The sequence below is a fragment of the Tetranychus urticae genome, chromosome 2 (genome assembly GCF_039701765.1).
Source record: "Tetranychus urticae isolate SD_2017Ah chromosome 2, NJAU_TeUrti_SD_1.0, whole genome shotgun sequence".
In the NCBI taxonomy this organism is placed as follows: domain Eukaryota; kingdom Metazoa; phylum Arthropoda; class Arachnida; order Trombidiformes; family Tetranychidae; genus Tetranychus; species Tetranychus urticae.
Genome location: NC_142959.1, coordinates 16,256,434 through 16,276,136, shown reverse-complemented (window position 1 = coordinate 16,276,136; position 19,703 = coordinate 16,256,434). Strand labels below are relative to the sequence as shown.

General features: G+C 35.4%; 3 protein-coding genes and 1 pseudogene across 3 annotated transcripts; 1 reads left to right on the top strand and 3 right to left on the bottom strand.

Moving 5' to 3' along the window:
* Positions 1–4,430: 4,430 nt before the first annotated feature.
* Positions 4,431–4,964, bottom strand: LOC107371886 (ATP-dependent RNA helicase DHX15 homolog). Its single transcript, XM_015940040.1, has one exon. It carries the CDS (start codon positions 4,962–4,964, stop codon positions 4,431–4,433), a length of 534 nt encoding a protein of 177 aa, XP_015795526.1.
* Positions 4,965–4,969: 5 nt separating this feature from the next.
* On the bottom strand, positions 4,970–5,617 carry LOC107371874 (putative pre-mRNA-splicing factor ATP-dependent RNA helicase PRP1). Its single transcript, XM_025162173.1, has 2 exons — positions 5,411–5,617; positions 4,970–5,341 (listed from the first exon to the last, which is right to left on the bottom strand). The coding sequence occupies exons 1-2, from the start codon at positions 5,615–5,617 to the stop codon at positions 4,970–4,972; spliced, it is 579 nt and encodes a 192-aa protein (XP_025017941.1).
* A 6,166-nt stretch (positions 5,618–11,783) lies between these two features.
* Positions 11,784–12,374, top strand: LOC107371862 (uncharacterized; annotated as a pseudogene).
* A 2,040-nt stretch (positions 12,375–14,414) lies between these two features.
* Positions 14,415–19,617, bottom strand: TppII (Tripeptidyl-peptidase II). Its single transcript, XM_015933716.3, has 6 exons — positions 19,477–19,617; positions 17,971–18,709; positions 17,807–17,904; positions 17,316–17,738; positions 15,275–17,246; positions 14,415–15,186 (listed from the first exon to the last, which is right to left on the bottom strand). The coding sequence occupies exons 2-6, from the start codon at positions 18,687–18,689 to the stop codon at positions 14,535–14,537; spliced, it is 3,864 nt and encodes a 1,287-aa protein (XP_015789202.1). The 5' UTR covers positions 18,690–18,709; positions 19,477–19,617; the 3' UTR covers positions 14,415–14,534.
* Between the last annotated feature and the right edge of the window lie 86 nt (positions 19,618–19,703).

The following is a 19,703-nucleotide window of genomic DNA, read 5'->3' as shown; positions in this document are numbered from 1 at the left end:
ATGATGAAGTTGAGATTAATCTTCCAGGAAGATTGAATCAGAATGATATTTCGATTTGTTACATTGAACCTGTTGCAAAGTTCAAGGATGTGCAATTGAAAGATGCTTATTGCTTAAAGATCCGGGATCTTTTGAACTCTAGTGAGTTAACGAAGAGAGCAAAAAGCAGATTGAAAAAGAAGTTTCTGATTCTGAATCAGATTTTGTTCTTTAAAAGAGGAAAAGAACTTGTGCCTGTTATTCCTAAAGAATTGAGAATTCTTGTGATGAGCGAAGCTCATAATGAAGGTCATTTGGGTATGAACAAATGTTTGGAAAAACTCAAGTGTCGAGCTTATTGGCCGGGAATGTGCAAAGATCTTTCCAATGTGATTCGAAAGTGTGATAAGTGCCAGAGGAGAAAGCCTTATCCTGCAGCTAGCCAAGGATTAATGATCCCGATAAGATGTCCAAAGAACGTATTTTGTGACATAAGTTTGGATATTATGGAGCTACCGCTGTCGAAAAATGGTTTCAAATATGTTGTGGTGATCAACGATCGATTAACTAAGTTTGCCGTAGCAACATCAGTGAAATCAACAGAAAGTGAGCAAATTATTGAAGTTTTGTTCAGTGATTGGATACTTAGATTTGGAGTTCCAGGAACTCTGATAACTGATCGAGGGACAAATCTAATGTCTGAGGAGTTTGAAACTTTTCTGAAAAGTTTTGGCATTAGACATTTGCCTACATCAGCTTATCATCCACAAAGTGATGGACAAACTGAACGATTTAATTCCTATTTGGGTACAACTTTGTGCATTTACAGTGGAAACAATCCGAATGAGTGGGATAAATTCCTGAAAGAAGTTGTTTTTGCATACAATGTGACGCCTCATAGGGTTACTAAGTATTCGCCGTTTTATTTAGCTCATGGTGTGGAAGCCAGGCTTCCCTGGGAATCCAAGATTGGATTGCCAATTGAATGGAATCGAGTTTCTACAAGAGAAGATGCTTTGGTTAAAGCTCGAGAATTGATTCGATCGAATATTGAGAATTCTCAATCGAAGTCAAAGGAGTTGTACGACCGAACGCATAAGGAAACTGAGTTCGATTTGCATTCGCTTGTTTTGGTAAAACAGCCTTTATTGGTTAAAGGAAGAAACAAGAAGTTTATTGATAGGTTCAAGGGACCTTATAAAATAATTAAGAAGATAAATCCAGTTAATTATGAGTTAATTAACCTAAAAGGGCCAGTTAAGAAAGAAATTGTTCATGTTTCTAGACTGCGGCCATACCACAGTGAAACTCATTCCAGGAATGAGGAGGCTGATGATGAGCTGTTGGAAATGCTTGGATTTAATTAATTATGCTTGTTTCTGTTTAAATTAATTTATTTTCATTTTGGGTATTTTGTTAAATTAATTTGTTAAATTTTGAAGTTGGAGGTTCATTTGGTCATTGCAATGGTTACTCGGTAACCAATGACACTTGTTTCCCTCGCAACTGGAAGTGGAAGTTAAACTCATTGTTCTGGGAACAATTGTTCTATTCACTTCAATTTGTTAATTTCATTTGGAAATTTTGTTAATTTTGCTTTGTGTTTTGCAAATAGTTAATTTTGCATTTAGTTGTAATCGTATTCAGCAATCAATTGGAATACTCTTACTGAGTTCGCTGTTAGTGTTCTGGGAACACTCCAACATCGTTCTGAGATCTCGGATCTCATTGGTTTTAGTTACTGGGTAACTTCAACGTTTGTATTCTAGGAATACTTTATTTTGTTTCATTTGGGAACTTTTTGTGATAATTTGTATATTGGATATACTTATTTGTTTGTATTCTCGGAATACTTGTGATTTCTGAAATCCATTTGTGTGTTGAACCGGGTTCAACTTGTGATAAGTTTGATAATGGATATCGAATGGGAGCCTTTAGAAGATGCCAATGATGACTTACCAGAAATCATCTTCGAAGCTCAAAGGTGGGACCCTAATGGTCAACCTAGGGAACCGATTGGAGTTGCCGCTGCTGGTATTGGAAATCCTGTGATAATTGGTCCGGATAATAGACCTGCACCGCCGGTACAAGAATGGCAATTGGTGGATGAGGACAACTCTTTGGCTCATAGACAGATGGTGAATCCTCAAGAATTTGAAGATTACAAGTGTATCTTTTGTTTAAGTATAGCTGTGGAACCTTTGGTTCATGTAACTTCTCCGCAACCAGGTTGCCCAACGATATTGTGCACTCGCTGTTTTGAACGCTTCCTGGAAGCTGCAGCAAATCAGTTCTGTCCTTACAGATGCAATCGAGGAGAACTGTTAAGAAATGGAATTGGTCCATTACCTTTGAGAGGTGGACGAAGAAATTTGGCAACTCTTAATAGTCTACAAGTAAGGTGCAAATATGAAGCTTGTAACGAGATTGTCAGATATGGTGATCTGAATGCACATGTTGAGAACTGTGTTCACAACCCTGAAGGAAATGCTCCTTGTGAAAATTGTGGTGTCCCTAAGCGTGGTCATAATTGCAAGGATTATGTTAGAACACTCGAATCCAGGATTCGCAGTCTCAATGAAAAGAATGATGATCTTTCCACTCAAGTAATCGATTTGATGATGGAAAGAGATGCGGTTCGCGAAGAACTCGCCCAAGCTCGACAGGATGGACGTCCAAGAGGGATGATGAATAACCTTCGTTGCGCTAATCAGTATCGAGGATCACCTCATGTAATTGTGAGATATGGGGATCGCTCGAGACGTTTCACTGATTTGGATCTTGGAATGAGAGCCAGTGAACTTCGATCCAGGATCGAAAGGCACTTTTGTACGGAACTGGGTTCCATCATAAGAGTGGATTACACTGTCCTAGGAACTCATCAAACCCTAAGACAGCATCAAGTGGGTCATAGACCAACGTTTTGGATTGCGTTGCCACCCGGTGAACGGGTTGTGGATGGACAATCAATCGAAGTTACGTTGGGTGCTAATGGACCGGTGGTCTAGTTTCAGTCGGGGGGAATGTTGTGCATTTCAATGTTCGCGCTTTGTAATTACTGTTACTAGCAACCGGGTTGCTAAAGAGAGCTGTTGCTCTGGAAATACAGTATTTCCTTTTCTTTTCTATTTTTTGTTTAATATCCTTTACTTTTGATTTCCGTATTTAATTGTATAAATAGCTCTAAATTGATCAATTGTTTTAAGTGACCTTTGATAGATTAAACCTTTGTAATCAAGAATCAACGTGTGTCCTTCAAGTTTATTAGATTCTAGGAATCTGTGCTTTGGTGAATATTCCAGGAATATTCAGCCTTACCAACTAGGTTGGTTAAACTCATCGTAATACTCGGTATTACATTTGATCTGTGATTAGTCTTGGACTATTACTGGTTTAGAAGTACTGACTACCCGGTCAATTCTTAGTTTCAACCCTGTTGAAGTTTTGTGAATTACTCAACCCGGTTGAGCCATACTGGTGAAATTAAGCTTCTAGGAAGCTTCTGTGATTCAAAGTGTGTTAGAAGAACTTGGAACCGGACGTCATACAACACAGTTGATGAACTCGATTGCCGGTGTGTCTCATCTCATTTCAATGGAACAAGAGATTGTTGCATACGATTATGCATCTTGAAACTGATTTGTCATGTGAGAACTCAATGTAATAGTCATTTCAACTGTCTTGAAATGAAAAATTCCTTGTTCCTATAAGATGAGGTGAGTTACATCGGCGATTGAGTCTATCAACTGTATTGAAATGAACGATCTCTTTTTACGAATCCATCGACGAATGAGTCTATCAACTGTCTTGATTCGTTCTGATTTATATTTTGACTTATAAAAACGTTCAATTTATAAGTTTCTTAGATGATTTTTCATCAAAAATGCAAAGCAAACCACGCACGATACGATAGTCAGTATTACTACAACAGACGTACCAATGCAATTAAGAATGGTATAAGCTGGGTACGTTCATAGAAATCATTTTAATCATCATCTGTCTTGAAATGAACAATTTATTGGTACATCGGGCATTTTTTACAAAATTCATTTTTATTCGATAGTTAAGTAGTAAATTACAATTATTATTCACAATCTATGCGTATTATTATACAACTATTTCAAGTCTTCATTATTAAAACAATCGACGATTAAATTTCTTTCTAAATACAATCTCGAGATGAAGGATTAGGGATTTTTTGTATCATCGCGAATCAGTCATAAATTTTGGTCACGGTCCTAAGCACACTTTTTTGGCAATACAATAATAGATTGAAAAACTAAACAATTGGGTTTTCAACAGAGTCAAGTTTTCAAGTCAATTTCAAGTGGCAACCTATTATGATGTACGTGGTAAAATCCATCCTCACCAATATATGCAATTCTTGCCACCGCTTCAGTCAGCGCTGAACGGATGTTCTCAATCGTCGATTTGTCATTTGAAGTAGAACACTATTTAATATTCAACGCTATTCTATCTAATTGACGATAAATTTTGTAGGCTTTAGAAAGAGCAGCATAATTAATAAAATGAGAATAAACTGCTGATTGCTGATCCATTGCATTGGCAATAAAATCATCAAAAACGTTTAATAACGTTAGATGATCGCCATCAGGACTCATATAGGTAGATCTACAAGCTTCTGCTTCTTTCTTTGAATCAAAAGGAGTTACAAAGCACATAACATCAGTACATAACATTGCAATTATCTTATTGATCTCTTTTTGACAATTCAAAGAGCATGATTTTAGCAGAATCGCACTCAATTGGGGCTCCAACGGGAAAGTTGATAATTTTTTCTCAGTTTCAGTTATAATGCCTTGAGTGTCCTTTGCTTTAATCAATGTCAATTCTTGCAATGCCAACATCAATGAATAAGGAGGTGGAGTATGAATGAAATCGAATTCAGCAACATTTCGTTTAATATTCTTCAAAAACAAAACAAGTGAGCTTAATTCTGAAATTTGAATCTCAGGGTGTTCCATTTCCGCTAACAACTCGAATGAGTGCCAGCTCTGGTTCTACCGGCACGACCTGCTCTCTGAATGGCAGCTGATTTTGAGATTGGGACAGAAGCTAAGACTTCAGATCCAAGCTCTGGATTAAAAATTTTTTGCTTACAGAATCCTGTATCAACAACATAGGCGACTCCATCAATTGTGAGAGAAGTTTCAGCAAGATTAGTCGAAACAATAATTTTTCTAGCTATTTTATCACAAGAGGCCGGAGCAGAAATTTTTTCGATAATGCGCGAATGTGATTCAGCGGGAAGAGCTGAATAAAGAGGTAAAATAAGAAAATTGCTGGTTTCTTTATATCGGCCAAGTTCAAACTCAATTCTTGTGCAGATTTCTTCGATTTCCTGAAATTAAAATAAATGGAAAGAGAGTTATTAGTAATTAATAGGTAAATATGGCCACGAGTAGATTACCTCTTTACCAGTCATAAAAACTAAAATATCCCCATCTGGATGATTTAGATGAATGGTTATAACAATTGCGATAGCTTGAGCGATAACATTTTGAAGTGGCTGAGATGCATAAACGATTTCTACAGGAAAAGCACGACCGGGTATCTCGATGATATTTGGATTGCCGAAAAAGTCCATAAGTGTGTTGATGTGTGAAGATGCACTCATGATTATTATATTGAGATCGGGTCTTTTTTTCGAAGCACTTTTTAGAAGGCTTGAAAGAAGGTCAAGATTTTTGTTCTTCTATGAGCTTCATCAGCTAATATTATTGAATATTTCATGAATAAAGGGTCAGTTATGGCTTCACGGACCAGTATTCCTTCTGTTTTATAAAACAATTGCGTTTTGCGAGAGTAACAGTGGTCAAAGCGAACACAATATCCCACTTCCTGGCCTAATTCAACACCACGCTCTTGCGCTACACGATTAGCAACAGCTATTGTAGCTAACCTCCTTGGTTGAAAGCATACAAGAAATTGAAATTGAAAGATTGAATAGCTTAGCTTAAGATAGAAGATTGTGAAGGGTTGAAGAGGTTAAGATCACACTTACCAGCCTGTTGAGAATCGCGCGACCTTGATTCAAGACACCACTGAGGAACCTGAGTTGTTTTTCCAGAGCCTGTTTCACTTTTAAGGAATATAATTTGATTTTCTTTGATTTTTTTAAGGATGTTTACACGATGGTCTTTTATAGGAAGTAGCAACTCGACACCAGTTACACAGAGATCAATCGAATTAAAAGTGTGCAGAAAGAGGTAACAGGAAAATACGGTGCCTCTGGTGAACAATCAACACAATTATTACATGCGACGATAGTAACTACAAATATTGAGGGCTAGATAGAAGGGAATAAAATTTAAAGAAAAAACAAAGATTAGAGCACAAGAAAAAGTCATTATAATTATGCCATAAGGCACAACCGTACATCAACAACAATCAAAACAATTATCAAAAAACAAAACTTGTCTCTAGAGTTTACACGAACTCCACTCGTTTGGTTATTTTGATAACTCAATGGAACAAGAGATTGTTGATTCCAAGAAAGTTTCTAGACTCAATCGCCGATAGTATTGGACCAAGAGACAGTTGTTAGACTCACTTGTCGGTAACTAAAAATATTGATAAATAGGTGGAAGGGAATAAAATTATAAAAAACAAAGATAAATAAATATATATAAATATCAACATAATCTGGTTTACGAAACTTCTCTTCAATCCATCCTTAACCCATTGAGCGGCTGGTATTAATTCTTTTCAACGTTGCAGGATCACTCATCACTCGTGGATTATCATCACCATAAAGTAGTCAATACCATTTACCACCAGGACTAAAGTCATTATCCATTGTAGACATATTTCGAATAACTCAATTGCAAAAAAAAAGTTATTGTCTTGAAAAATTTAATTTGCATGTGATCACTGCAAAATTTTCAAGTGAGTAGATAAATGGAAGAAGACATTATTCTAGGAAAACAAAGATGCAAATAAGATTAGTATTTTCTGGTCCAAGTTATTCATATTATGCCCATAGAATATATGAGGATGACGCAATAAGATAAATATAAGTTTTACAAACCTCTTCAAATCTTTTACCTCTTTTATGTTGTGGATACACAAATCCTTTGGTTGATAGTTGGTCAAAAAAATACGATATGAGACGTACCAATGCAGTTAATTAAGAATGGTATAAGCTGGATACGTTCATAGACATAATTTGTAATCATCAACTGTCCGGAAATGAACAATTTATTGGTACATCGGGCATTGTTTACAAAATTCATTTTTTATTCGATAGTTAAGCAGTAAATTACAATTATTATTCACAATCTATGCGAATTATTATGCAAATATTTCAAGTCTTGATTTAGCACAATTTCTCTAACCATTGCCCCCTCAGACTCAGTACCAGTAGTTACTTCATTGTTCGTAGCTCTTAGTATGTTGGCAACGGCATCTGTTAATTCTTCAAAGTCACTTTGGCATAAGTTTTTTCTGAACAAAAGTATCAATGGTAATTCATTTGCAATTTTGTGATCGAACGAAAGATAATTCCTCAAATAATGCAAAAAGCGCTCAGCTGGTGAGAAACCGAAAGTCGGATATAATGGTTCTCCTAAAAACTTGTATTGACCATAGATGATGACTGGTGCTAATGAATCAAAAAACCGCTCTTGCAGAGGTCGTTGTAAGTTCCCCATAATTGAACCCGATTCCTCAATCGAGGGAGTTTAACTCGACCATTTCTTGGACACTTGCATCGGCTCAGGATGATGTTCCACAGTATGTGCCTTTTTCCAAACCAAACATGTTCGTCAACAATTACAGGAATCTCATGCTTGAGGTGAGAGAACCTATTCTAGGAAAACAAAGCTGCAGATAAGATTAGTATTTTCTAGTCCAAGTTATTCATTTTATGCCCATAGAATGTATGAGGATGACGAGATAAGAGACATATAAGTTTTACAAACCTTTTCAGAATCTTTTACCTCGTTTATGTTGTGGATACACAAATCCTTTGGTTGATAGTTGGTCAAAAAAATGCGATATAAACTAATGCTTAACCACCAGACTTAAGAACTTTTATCTTGTGTAATAAATGGCAAGACACTTCATAAACAATGAAAACGGTGCAATGAACAAATTATTAAATTTAAGTCAATCACTAGCCGAATTAGCTTTGTAGAAGCAAAGATAACCCCAGACCCTGGAACAATGCAATGAGTGAAGAGGTAAAAGGCTAGCAACTCTGTTGCGATAGATCGAAGGCGGTGTAATCAAATTTAATCGTCAATGAAATCCAATTCATTCTATTGGAATCAAAAAGATAGTTCAAGACAGTTGTTAGACTTATCAAGACTCAATCGTCGATGGATTCGTAAAAAGAGATTGTTCATTTCAAGACATTCAGTATCATCCAACAAATTTTTAAATGTAAAGGTAAATGAGATAATTTCTGATGTGTCCAAAGGAGTAACCCAGTGTGTCCTCGCTTAAGTTATATCCTCGGATAAGTTATGACTCTTCTTTCATCAACTTTTGCCTTTTGCTCAAGCGATGGTACAATCCGAGTTCGGGATAAATTGACAAAATTTCACAATCCGAAGACCAATAAATACTTCTCTTATACTTGTAAAACATTAGTCAAACCCTACCAACTCTATCACTCATAAATTTAATTCTCGGAATACCGCTGCTTTTTCAAAGGAAAATTGAGGATTTTGATTGCAAGAGCTACAGTCACGTTTTGTAACATACAGCTGTATGGGTGTTTGGTATTTTGTTCAATTCGAGAAGTGCTGCCTCAACTCATGGAAGGAACTCTTGTATTTTCAAGAAATATAAGAAAGTTAAAAATTGCGTTGTGCAACTTGATAGTTATTAATTTTTTTTCCATTCTTGTTCAAGATTTTAGGCAATCATTTGCAGATCCTGTTGAAATTTTCCATAATGGAATGTAGTAGCTCATGATTGCTAGCGTTATTGCCATTGTTGTTTGCGAAATGAATAGTAATAACACTTTAATTCTGAAATGGAGCTGACTGGTTTGATGTTAAGTGGCTTTGATTTAGATAATTCAATTTGTGATTTTCTTACTGATGAGTTCGGTATAATAACGGACACAATAATTTTTGTATCGCGTGCAATGAAAAATTTAAGTGAAATCTCTACTTTATTTATTATATTCAAAGAATATGCACGATAAGGTCATAGTCCTGGGACTAGTTGCGGATCTCCCCTAAAGGTGACGCTGTTATTTTCTTTTTTTGGTACTTGCACACCACCTTTAGACTTAGGACCAAAGAAGAGCCTCAGGACCCTCAGGTGTAAACAGTTAGACTCGAAAAGTATATCCTCTGCTTCTGTACTAGTTCATGTTTTGCAAGTTGAATTTTGGTTACTAAAAATCAATTAAATGGAACAATCAAAAAATATTGGCACAAATGAAGCTACGAAAGAAAGTAAGTTTTTTACAGCAAAATCTATTTAGTGTTGTCAATTATTTCAATGTATGCTTGTAACAGTTACTATCAAAGTTAAAATTGCTGATGAGGATTATCATGATGTTGTGATAAATTTGTCGAATGATCAAGCTGCGCATAAACAATTTTTGAAAAGGTAAGTTCAATTTTATCAACTTTCAACTTTTTACTGACGAATTCTGCAATAGATTTCGTCCATAATAGGAATGAAAGTATGGCGCATTCGTTCTGTTTTTCTATATAACCAAATTCGTGATTTTCCGAATCCAAATTCTTTCTTACGAATTCACCAACTCGATTATATCTCAAGAAATTTTCGAGAATCATTTTAATTCAGTTATATGGTTGAGCAACGCTTTTTAATCGACGGGACTCGTTATGCTCTCGATATGGAATTCGAATACCATTTTAATAGGCTGGATGAGGATTTCAATTTGTATTCAGAGTCATATTTTGATGAGCAACGCTGTACACTCGCGTACTGTCACCACATTAATAGCAGGGCTTTTTGGAATCGAAAAGCATGGATTATAAAAAAACACATTTTAGCAATAAGTTCTGTCAGAGACACATTTAATGGTTTTTTTCGTCCTGTGACGTTCAGCCTTACTTACACCCAATTTGTACAGCAAGAGAAAACTTGCGCTTAAACCAAACTCAGCCTCTCTATTCACGAACTCGCGGTTGATCTGACAAAAATAAAGTTTCCTTTGCTGAATAAAGCAACGATTGTTTCAAAAATTCGTCTTAATCAATCTTGTTTCAGCTATCTAACGATGCTACTCGGTTCGGTTGTAATACTTCCTGATTCTTTCAAAGGCACAATTTTGTGACAATAGAGGTGCCTTTGAATAGTAAGCCATTTCGTGCAGCACCGCCAAAAGGCGCTTATATGATAGCGTACTTTTTTATAAGCACTATGTGCGTCACTACAGTAATCAAAATCAGTATGAAAATTTTCAGTAGATAAGCATTTGCGTTAAATATCTAATTCATTTTAACATGAGGTTACGTGCTCACGTGGGAAAAATGCTTATTCGTCGACTTATTCGGCAATTGCAATAATCAATGAATGATTTTAATCAAAGAAAATGACTTTCCAGTATAGTCATCTTTAAAGTGTTGAATTTCATGATGTCTCGTTTGATCCGATAATGATCTATGAATATTACGCAGTTAATGATGTTTAAGCAATTTTAATTAAAAATGAAAATGCATTTCAGTCACATCAATAAACAATTATCGTAAAAGCAAGGATACTTATTGATCAAATGATCAATTAATGATTATTCAACATCATTAAATGTCATAGAACATATAACAAGTTATCATGACCATTTATTCAACATTTGCAATTGTGAAAACTACAACTGTACTTTTGTGTTTTTTCGTGTTTTTTTCTTTCCTCTGTGTTTTCTTGGCATCAAAGTAACCCATATTTCACTTTAGTTTAACTGAATTACTTTTTAAGATCAAGATGTTTTGTCCAACCGTTGATCGTAAAACTCTCTCTAACGCGAGATCATCTCGCGACATCATTTGAGACATAATGAGACATCATCCTACTCGACTGACCTATCAATGTATCAGCGAACCTATCAATGTCAACATTGTCACAAATTGTTTGGTCGAATGGGTAACTTAAAGCCGCATGATAGACTCACACACTCTGTGAAAGGCCTTTCGAATGCAAAATATGTTTCAAATCATTCATTTAATTAGCTCATCTACAGAAACATGAGCATACCGACGAAAAAAAACCTTTCAATGTGGTCTTTGTTTGAAAATTAAATAACCAAAAAGCTTGTCATGCCTACCAATGATAGCAATAATGAACCGATTATTACGTTAAGGAATTTTATGTTTTTTATTATCTAAAATTGTTTCCCATTGTTTACCTATCAATCTCTAGATTTTCATAAATCAAAGAGCAATCCCAATTAAAAGTCACTAAAAATTTGTATATATTATAATATAATCTTACACGGGTCTCACTAAAAAACCAAAGACGACCAAAAAACCAAAATGTGACCAAAATAACCAAAACACAAACAGAATGACCAAAATGTACCAAAACAAGGTAAATCTTTCGATTTATAATTTGAGACTTTAGGATGTTTGTAGGGACACAAAAACTGAGTCCATTAGTGCCATCAAAAAATTTCTGTGATAGACAGTTTTCGAGAAAATCGAAGTTGAAGTTGCAACCACGAAAGCCTGTTGTTCACTTATTTAACCGTATTTTTTCATCAAATCATGTTATTTCATCGAGTTTTATCGATGGCACTAATGGACTCAGTTTTTGTGTCCCTACAAACCCCTTAAAGTCTCAAATCATAAATCGAAAGATTTACCTTGTTCTGGTCACATTTTGGTTTTTTGGTCGTCCTTGGTTTTTTAGTGAGACCCTAAACTTACTCCTGCTGAAACCTCAAAAGATTTATCGATATGCTTGGATACCAAACAATGCGCCATAGATATGTATCGAGGTCTAACTCCATTTTCGCAGCTGTACTGACTGATCGACTAACTCAGGAGCAAATCGCTGAATTCAAAGAAGCCTTTTCATTTGATAAAGATGGAGACGGGGAAATCACCACCGCGGAATTGGAAACTGTTATGAGGAGTCTTGATCAAAATCCAACAGAAGCGGAATTAAAAGATATGATTAACGAGTTTGATGACGATGGTAATGGTTTGCCTGAATTCTTATCTATGATGGCTAGAGCAATGAAGTATACGAACTCTGTGGAGGAAATCCGTGTTTTTGATAAAGATGGTAATGGTTTTATTTCTGCTAAAGAATTTAGATATGTAATGACCAATTTGGGTGAAAAATTAACAGATGAAGAAGTAGATGAAATGATTCTTGAAGCCGATATTGACGAAGATGGTCGAGTTAATTATGAAGAATTTGTGAAAATTATGAAATGTAGCTAATTTGCTGACTTAAATTTTGATTTATAATAAACTGTTCTCTTGTAGCAGAAATGAATAAGCTCGGTAATTTTCTTGTCAAAACTCTTGATTCTGACCGACAATAGTCCGGTCAACTTTACAAGCGCTTGTAGAGTTTGAATAGCAAATCAGCGAATCTCATATTAATCGTTCATCAATCAATTAGGAACCTTTGATACCAATTGTTCACAATTGTGCAATTTTTTTAAATCAAAAGATGAGATACTTTGCTTGCTATTTGTTAGCTTCTTGATGTCTTGTTACTTCATTTTAAGGGCATTAGGCAGTCATTTGAGATCCTGTTCAAATTAATATGCTCATAACTTCCGGTATCTGGTACCCCTCTGTAACTCGCTGTTGTAGTTATCGCAACTTCATTGCGTAGTCATTACAAAATTCATTCAGAGTGTTAACCATCTTTGAACGTTAATATAAATCAGAATATAAATCAAAACGAAGCAAGACAGTTGATAGACTCAATCGCCGATGATATTGGAACAAGAGAAGGTTGATTGACTCAATCGCCGGTGTAACTTACCTCATCTCAATGGAACAAGAGACTGTGCATGTCAAGATGAGGCCATTGAGTCTATCAACTGTCTCGAAATAATTTGTTCATTGCACCGTTTCAATTGTTTATGAAGTGTCTTGCCATTTATTATCCAAGATAAAAGTTCTTAAGTCTGGTGGTTAAGCATTTGTTTATATCGCATTTTTTTGTCCAACTATCAACATTCAAAAGATTCTGAAGAGGTTTGTAAAACTTATATTTATCTTATTGCGTCATCCTCATATATTCCATGGGCATAATATGAATAACTTGGACTAGAAAATACTAATCTTATCTGCAGCTTTGTTTTCCTAGAATAGTGTCTTCTTCCATTTATCTACTCACTTGAAAATTTTGCAGTGATCACATGCAGATTAAATTTTTCAAGACAATAACTTTTTTTTTGGAATTGAGTTATTCGAAATATGTCTACAATGGATAATGACTTTAGTCCTGGTGGTAAATGGTATCGACTACTTTATGGTGATGATAATCCACGAGTGATGAGTGATCCTGCAACGTTGAAAAGAATTAATACCAGCCGCTCAATGGGTTAAGGATGGATTGAAGAAAAGTTTCGTAAACCAGATTATGTTGATATTTATATTTCTAAAAATGAACGGGTCACTCTGGACGCGCGCTTCTGGCACGTTTTCAATTTAACTGATGTTTTACCTAAGAACCTTCTTTATAATAGAAAATATGATTGGAAGAGTGATGCTTTCTCGACTATTCAAGATTGGATGATACACCGGATCCATAATCCTTCATCTCGAGGAAAACTTACACCATGGGACAAATATTTCTTCAGATCCATTCGTCCTCATTGCGTTGCGGATCTTCAAACAATCGCACATGATCTAAAACTTAATCTTTTGATCCGAGCTCTAAGTACGCTTCTAACTGATTCATCTTTTACACAAGTTACAACTTATGTGCCGAGCATACCAATTGCATTCTACCGACTTCATGTCGCAAATTTACCAGAAAATGTCATTTCAAGACAGTTGATAGACTCAATCGTCGATGGATTCGTAAAAAGAGATTGTTTAGTCATGCCGACTATTGTTACTCTATTGCGTAGTCATAGACAATTGTTAGACTCAATCGTCGATGTAACTCACCTCATTCGGCATTAATTCCTGGTTTAAATTAATAGACCAATGAATTTAATACATCAATTTAGACAGGTAATTAGGATCCTTGATGGATGTGTTGCCTTGTTTAAATAAATCGAGTTTTGATCGAGAATTAGCTTCGAATAATCGATTTTCTCTACGAAAAAAAAATTTGGATTACTCAAGATTACACATTTGTTGCTAAAATTTATTTTGTAGCTTCGAAATATGTTTATTCAGAATGATCATTTTATCAAAATTTTTTCAATTGGGAATCAAGTACTCCCTGATTTGGTTAAACCAAGAAAATTGTCAAGATTCATTCGGATTAGATGGTGGAAATAATTGTAACTCTTTTAAACACCAATTTTTCTGCAAATTTATTAATACGAATATTTTATTGAAACCTAAAAGGCCAGTTGAACATGTAGCATAACTTGTTTAATGGATGTTACAAAAAGAAAAAATAATTGTTCAAAAAAGTCTGTATGAAGGTGGGTAGGCAACAATTTGACTTCTTTTATAATGAGCAACAGCAAACTTCCATCCAAGTCGATCAAAACAATCGATAAGTTGATCATCCAATTCTCTAGATGGTTTGTTTTCTTGCTGTTTCATGACTGCTTTAAGGGCTCTTCCAAACTGGTGTTTTTCAAGAGCGTGCTGGTAAACAAATTTATGCCATTTTGTGTTATTCAATTCATCCATTTTTTTCAAGTCTTGAACAATTTTGTCTAAATCTTGAATGGTGTACTTTTGGGTAGCACTGGAGCCAGAAGATGCTTCCGATCTAATTATTTGTAAAATGGCCATTCCCTTTTGCGCCAAGGCTTCACATAACCATTCTTTTTGTTTTTCTAGGTTTTTTAAAGTCTCGTCCTTCTTTCCAGGTTCATCGCCCGATGTTTTGTTCTTGTTTTTGGCAAGTAAAAGGCCGCCATAGAAGTCATCAATATTGTGTGATGCAATTATTTCATCCGCTAACTCGATAATTTTTGAATATTGCTTATTTTCATCTTTAGATGCGTCAAGAGCCTGAATCTGAGCAATGATTAGAGCTTGTTTTTTATCAGGCTTAAGATTGTCGGTATCAGAAAGTATATGTTCATAACCACTGCCATGAAATCTGTAAATAGATAGAATTTAAACATTCAGCAAATTAATAAAGATCATATTATGTTTTCAAAATAAATTGTGATAAGAAATTTTCATACTTAGCAATCCAATTAGCTTTGAAGTCCACTAAGGCATCTCTATATTGTTCTTCTACTGGCTTTTCTTCAACAGTTTCTTTAACAGCTTTTTTAGGAGCTTCAGAATCCAAAACATAGTAGAAAGGATAATCTTGAGTTTTTTTCTTGCCTTCGTCCTTTTCTAAACTAATTGCACCACAGAGATAAGAGCCTGAAATGCTAGGCAAATTCTTCGGAATTTTATCAGCCGCAAAAGATCTTATGAATGCATTAAGCTGTTGTTTCTCTCCAATCGATTGACTAGCAAATTGTTTTCCTTCAAGCAAAAGCTCTTTGTAAGATGGATAGATATCAAGACTGGCAGATGAAGGAAGCTTGGTCACTAAATGAATAGGAGCTTTGTTAATTTTTTTGAGTAGATTAACATTTTCAGAACGAATTTGTAGTTTGACAACGTAATCTCCTTTTTCTAATTTTTTGCTATACCGGTCAAATTTGTAAATAGTTCGAGAAGGAAACGGTCCACCACCCATCATAAACTGTTTATTGGCATTAAAGACCTGCCATAAATGACTATGATATTCATCCTCGTAAAGAAGAGTGTCCAAAAGAGGGAAAATACACGTAGTTTCAGCCGCCTTGGGAAGATTGAAGTTGTAAGTTAAAAGTAACTGATGAATTTGACGACCTCCTGGCATCACATCACGCGAAGATAGGGGAGAAATGATTTCTTCAGATGGTTTCAATGGCGAGACTACATGGTTAAGTGCAATTTTGGGTTGAATACGATCATTAGGTGAAGACCCAAAAATTTCAATTTTATGATAATTTGAGCTAGCAAACATTGTTACATCGCTAGAGTTGAGTTTGCAACCAGAAAATTCTATCGAATATGAAATCAACGCATCTCCGAAACTCGACCACCATTTAGTGATGGCAACATCAACAGTTTTATGGTCCCAAATCGGGAATTTAAGAGATGCTTCAGCTCCAGGAAGCAAAGAAAAATCTGAATTCAAATTTTTACCCCAGCCTTGAGGAATCAACTGACGTACACTGGCTATGCAAGTTCCAGTAGCAATGGTGCCAATGTTTTTAACTTTGACTGTAACGACTGACGAGCCAGTGGGTGGAGTGAAGTGTGTAAAATTAGGTACACCTGGTTTCAATTCGAGCTGATTCCATTGAGATTGCATTGAGGTAGGATCTACAGTCATCGGCTTGATAACGGTGATAGGAAGTTTGAATACAAAACCTTTCTCAGGATTGGTAGAATCAAAGGCTTTCAAATGAGTAATGTGGGAGCCATAAGAGAGACCAGATGGATCAACTTTGACAGTTATGTTTCGTTTACAATTTGTTACTAGTAAATAACCTGGAATTTGTACCCAAGGCGCATCACAGGTAAAGAATAGTTTCATCTCAAAATCACCCTTGATCTTATTATCATAGTCATCATGATTCAAGAAGAATGGTTGAATTGATACAATGTGGACTGACTGACGGATGGTATCTGTCGACTCTCGCAAATAAATACCTTGTTTTCCGCCGTTACAAGTAACACTGAATCTGACATCACGTTCAATTGAATCAGCAAATTTGGCACAGTGATCAAAAGCTGGGTCAATTTGAATGAGCCCATTGTTCATAGAGAAAGGATCATATGTTGGTGGTTTGTAAGCAGTATTTTCAATGGAACGTCTTACAGAAAAGGGAGAGTAAGGCAAGTTTTTCTGTTTCATTCCAGATAAGAGTAACGCTATACATCCGGTTGCATTGGGTGCTGCCATAGATGTTCCGTTAAAAAGCTCACATTTTGCTAAAGTTGCTCGCGATACAGAGGCAATCGCAGCTCCAGGAGCACAAACACTGATAGAATTACCACCTTCAATATTGGGGTCTTTGGATGAGAAAGTCAAAATTCTGCCTGGAATTTTTTCCCGAGTAGAGTATTCGGCTTCCATCATTTCAGGACTAACATATGCTCCAATACCTGAAAAATTAGGTGAAAAAATAAAATAATTACACTTGAATGCAACCCATCACAATAAATAAAACTTACTGATGAGAGAATCTGGCATAGAAGATGCAGAGGACGTCGAAAAATTTGGTCCATCATTTCCATCTGCAACAACGAAAATAATTCCGTGCTTTTCAACTACTTCATTTAGAAACTCGAAACAACGGCCACCAGCCCATTGAATAGGTTCACCAAAGCTCATGTTGATAACATCAACTTTCGCTTCGATGGCTCGCAAGCAAGCTCTGATTATTGAAGCACTTGTTTCCATTCCACCTCCAAGGCGACTATTTCCAATGTTGATACTGATTAATTGAGCACCAGGAGCAACGCCATTCTTTTCAGGTTCTTCGGGAAAATTTGCAGCAGCAATAGCGGCAACGTGTGTACCATGATCACCCGATATGCAATTTATTTCCAGTAAATTACCGTCATCGTAAATGTTAACCGAGTAATTGTGCTGATCTAGATGAACCAAGCAAAGATAAATTGTAGTAAAAATATTCGATAAAATATCAATAAAGAAATAATACCTCTGTCAGTGAGGGTCGCATATTCCAATGTATCTTTATAAGTACCAAGAACAGTGCATTTTTCTAGATCTCCAGTTTGAGTAACATCAACACAAGCTCTAAAAAATAGATTAGAAAATGAAAGGCCTTGTTTTCACGTGCTAAGTAGTAAGTGAAATAATTACCTCCACATTGTGCCATCATGAAAAACAACACAATCATAGGTAGGTCCCAAATCAGAATAATTTTCTTCTAATGAATTCAGTACATCAACTTTTCCTTGTAAGTCTTCTTTTAGCAATTGATTCTCAAATGTTTTGTCACCATCACTTGATAGCTGAATTTCATTTCCTGTTTTAATTTGAGATGCTGCTGTTGATTCAGTATCTTTAGGGACAGTTGCTTTCTTTTTTTCTTTTTCTTTAGCTTCAAACTCTTGAAGTTCGCGTAAACTGATAGTTTTAGCATCAGAAAAAGCAGAATTCCAATTGTTACGTTGGTATTCTGCCTTTATACGACTACAAGCGTTTTTAGCATAAAGTTCGTAACCACTCTTGAATCCAATATGCCATTTTCCTGTAGGATTAGTCCACGAACTTGGAATTTTGAGCTTTCGTCCCGTTAAGCCAGTAATAATGTTACTTCCTTCATCACAAGTGACAACAGTTGAAGTATCTACATCATGATCACCAGTGGCTGATATTATGTCGATTATTTTAGGTTTTCCATCGGACGTTACTTGGAGACCAGCAGCTCCTGGATCAACTCCCGTATCAAAAATGGCAATAACAACTTGTTTCCCATCAGCATTTGGATATTTATTGATGAAAGATAAGGCTGTTGTTTCTTTCTTAGGCAAAAGAGAAATACTAGGGAAAGGGTCAACAGAATTAGCACTGGACATGTTTCGTTGGCTGATGGCGACTGAAAAAAATAAAAATTGTGAAGATTAAAATCAATCAAAAAAGTCAAATTAAGCTTGAAAAGGACGAAAGGAAAGCTATAAGGATAAGTAATAGTGGATTAAATAAAATGTGAAAGGTTCATTGGAAATAAATCTGCAGTTGGAGATAATCTGCAAACGATCATAAAAATGAGATTATGCTGTGTTGATAGAAAAAGTAACCGCAGGTTACTGAAATAGGGCAAAGTAGAGGAGCTAAAAAGGGAAGCTATGTAACTAAAAAGCATGATTAAAACGACAATTAAATACAAGCAATTAAAGATAAAATCAATTTGCAAATCCCTTAATTATCGTTGAATCAACTACACTGAACAATAATAAATCATTTTTCATCCCAATTTAACAGCAGCATAACAGGCCATGACAACAGCAATAGTTCGTCTGACAATCACAAGATATTGAAAAGACTTTGCTTTTAAACCTCAGAGCAACAAGCTGTAACCATAAAAATTCCATAAAATTAAGGGTTACAATTGCAAGTATGAAAACTTCAGTTGGCTAAATCAGTCAATGGTGAAGTCAATTAATGAGAACATTTCTCTGCAAAATTTGTATCAGGTACCAGAAATTGAGCATAATTAGGGCTGTAAACTTAAAAATATATCTATAAAATGATGATATTTGCAGAGGAAGATTGCATAAAAGTGGTAGCAGTTTGAGATCAGGTCATCAACAGTGGTAAAGAATAGGAATATTTAAAATAATATTTAATGAAAGGTCAACTTACCAAAGGTAGAAGGGGTAAACGATGACACTGGAGATGATAAGCCTAATTTAGCTAAGTTAAGTAACCTACCGTTACAAAGGCAATAAATCTTGTAAGCAGCAATGATTAACTAAATTATGCATCCAAAATTAAACAATTTATTGTCTATAAGTAACTGCAAGTCACACAAACCATGAGATTTTATTGAATTCAGAAAAGATGAGATAACTATAATTATGTAAGAAAGC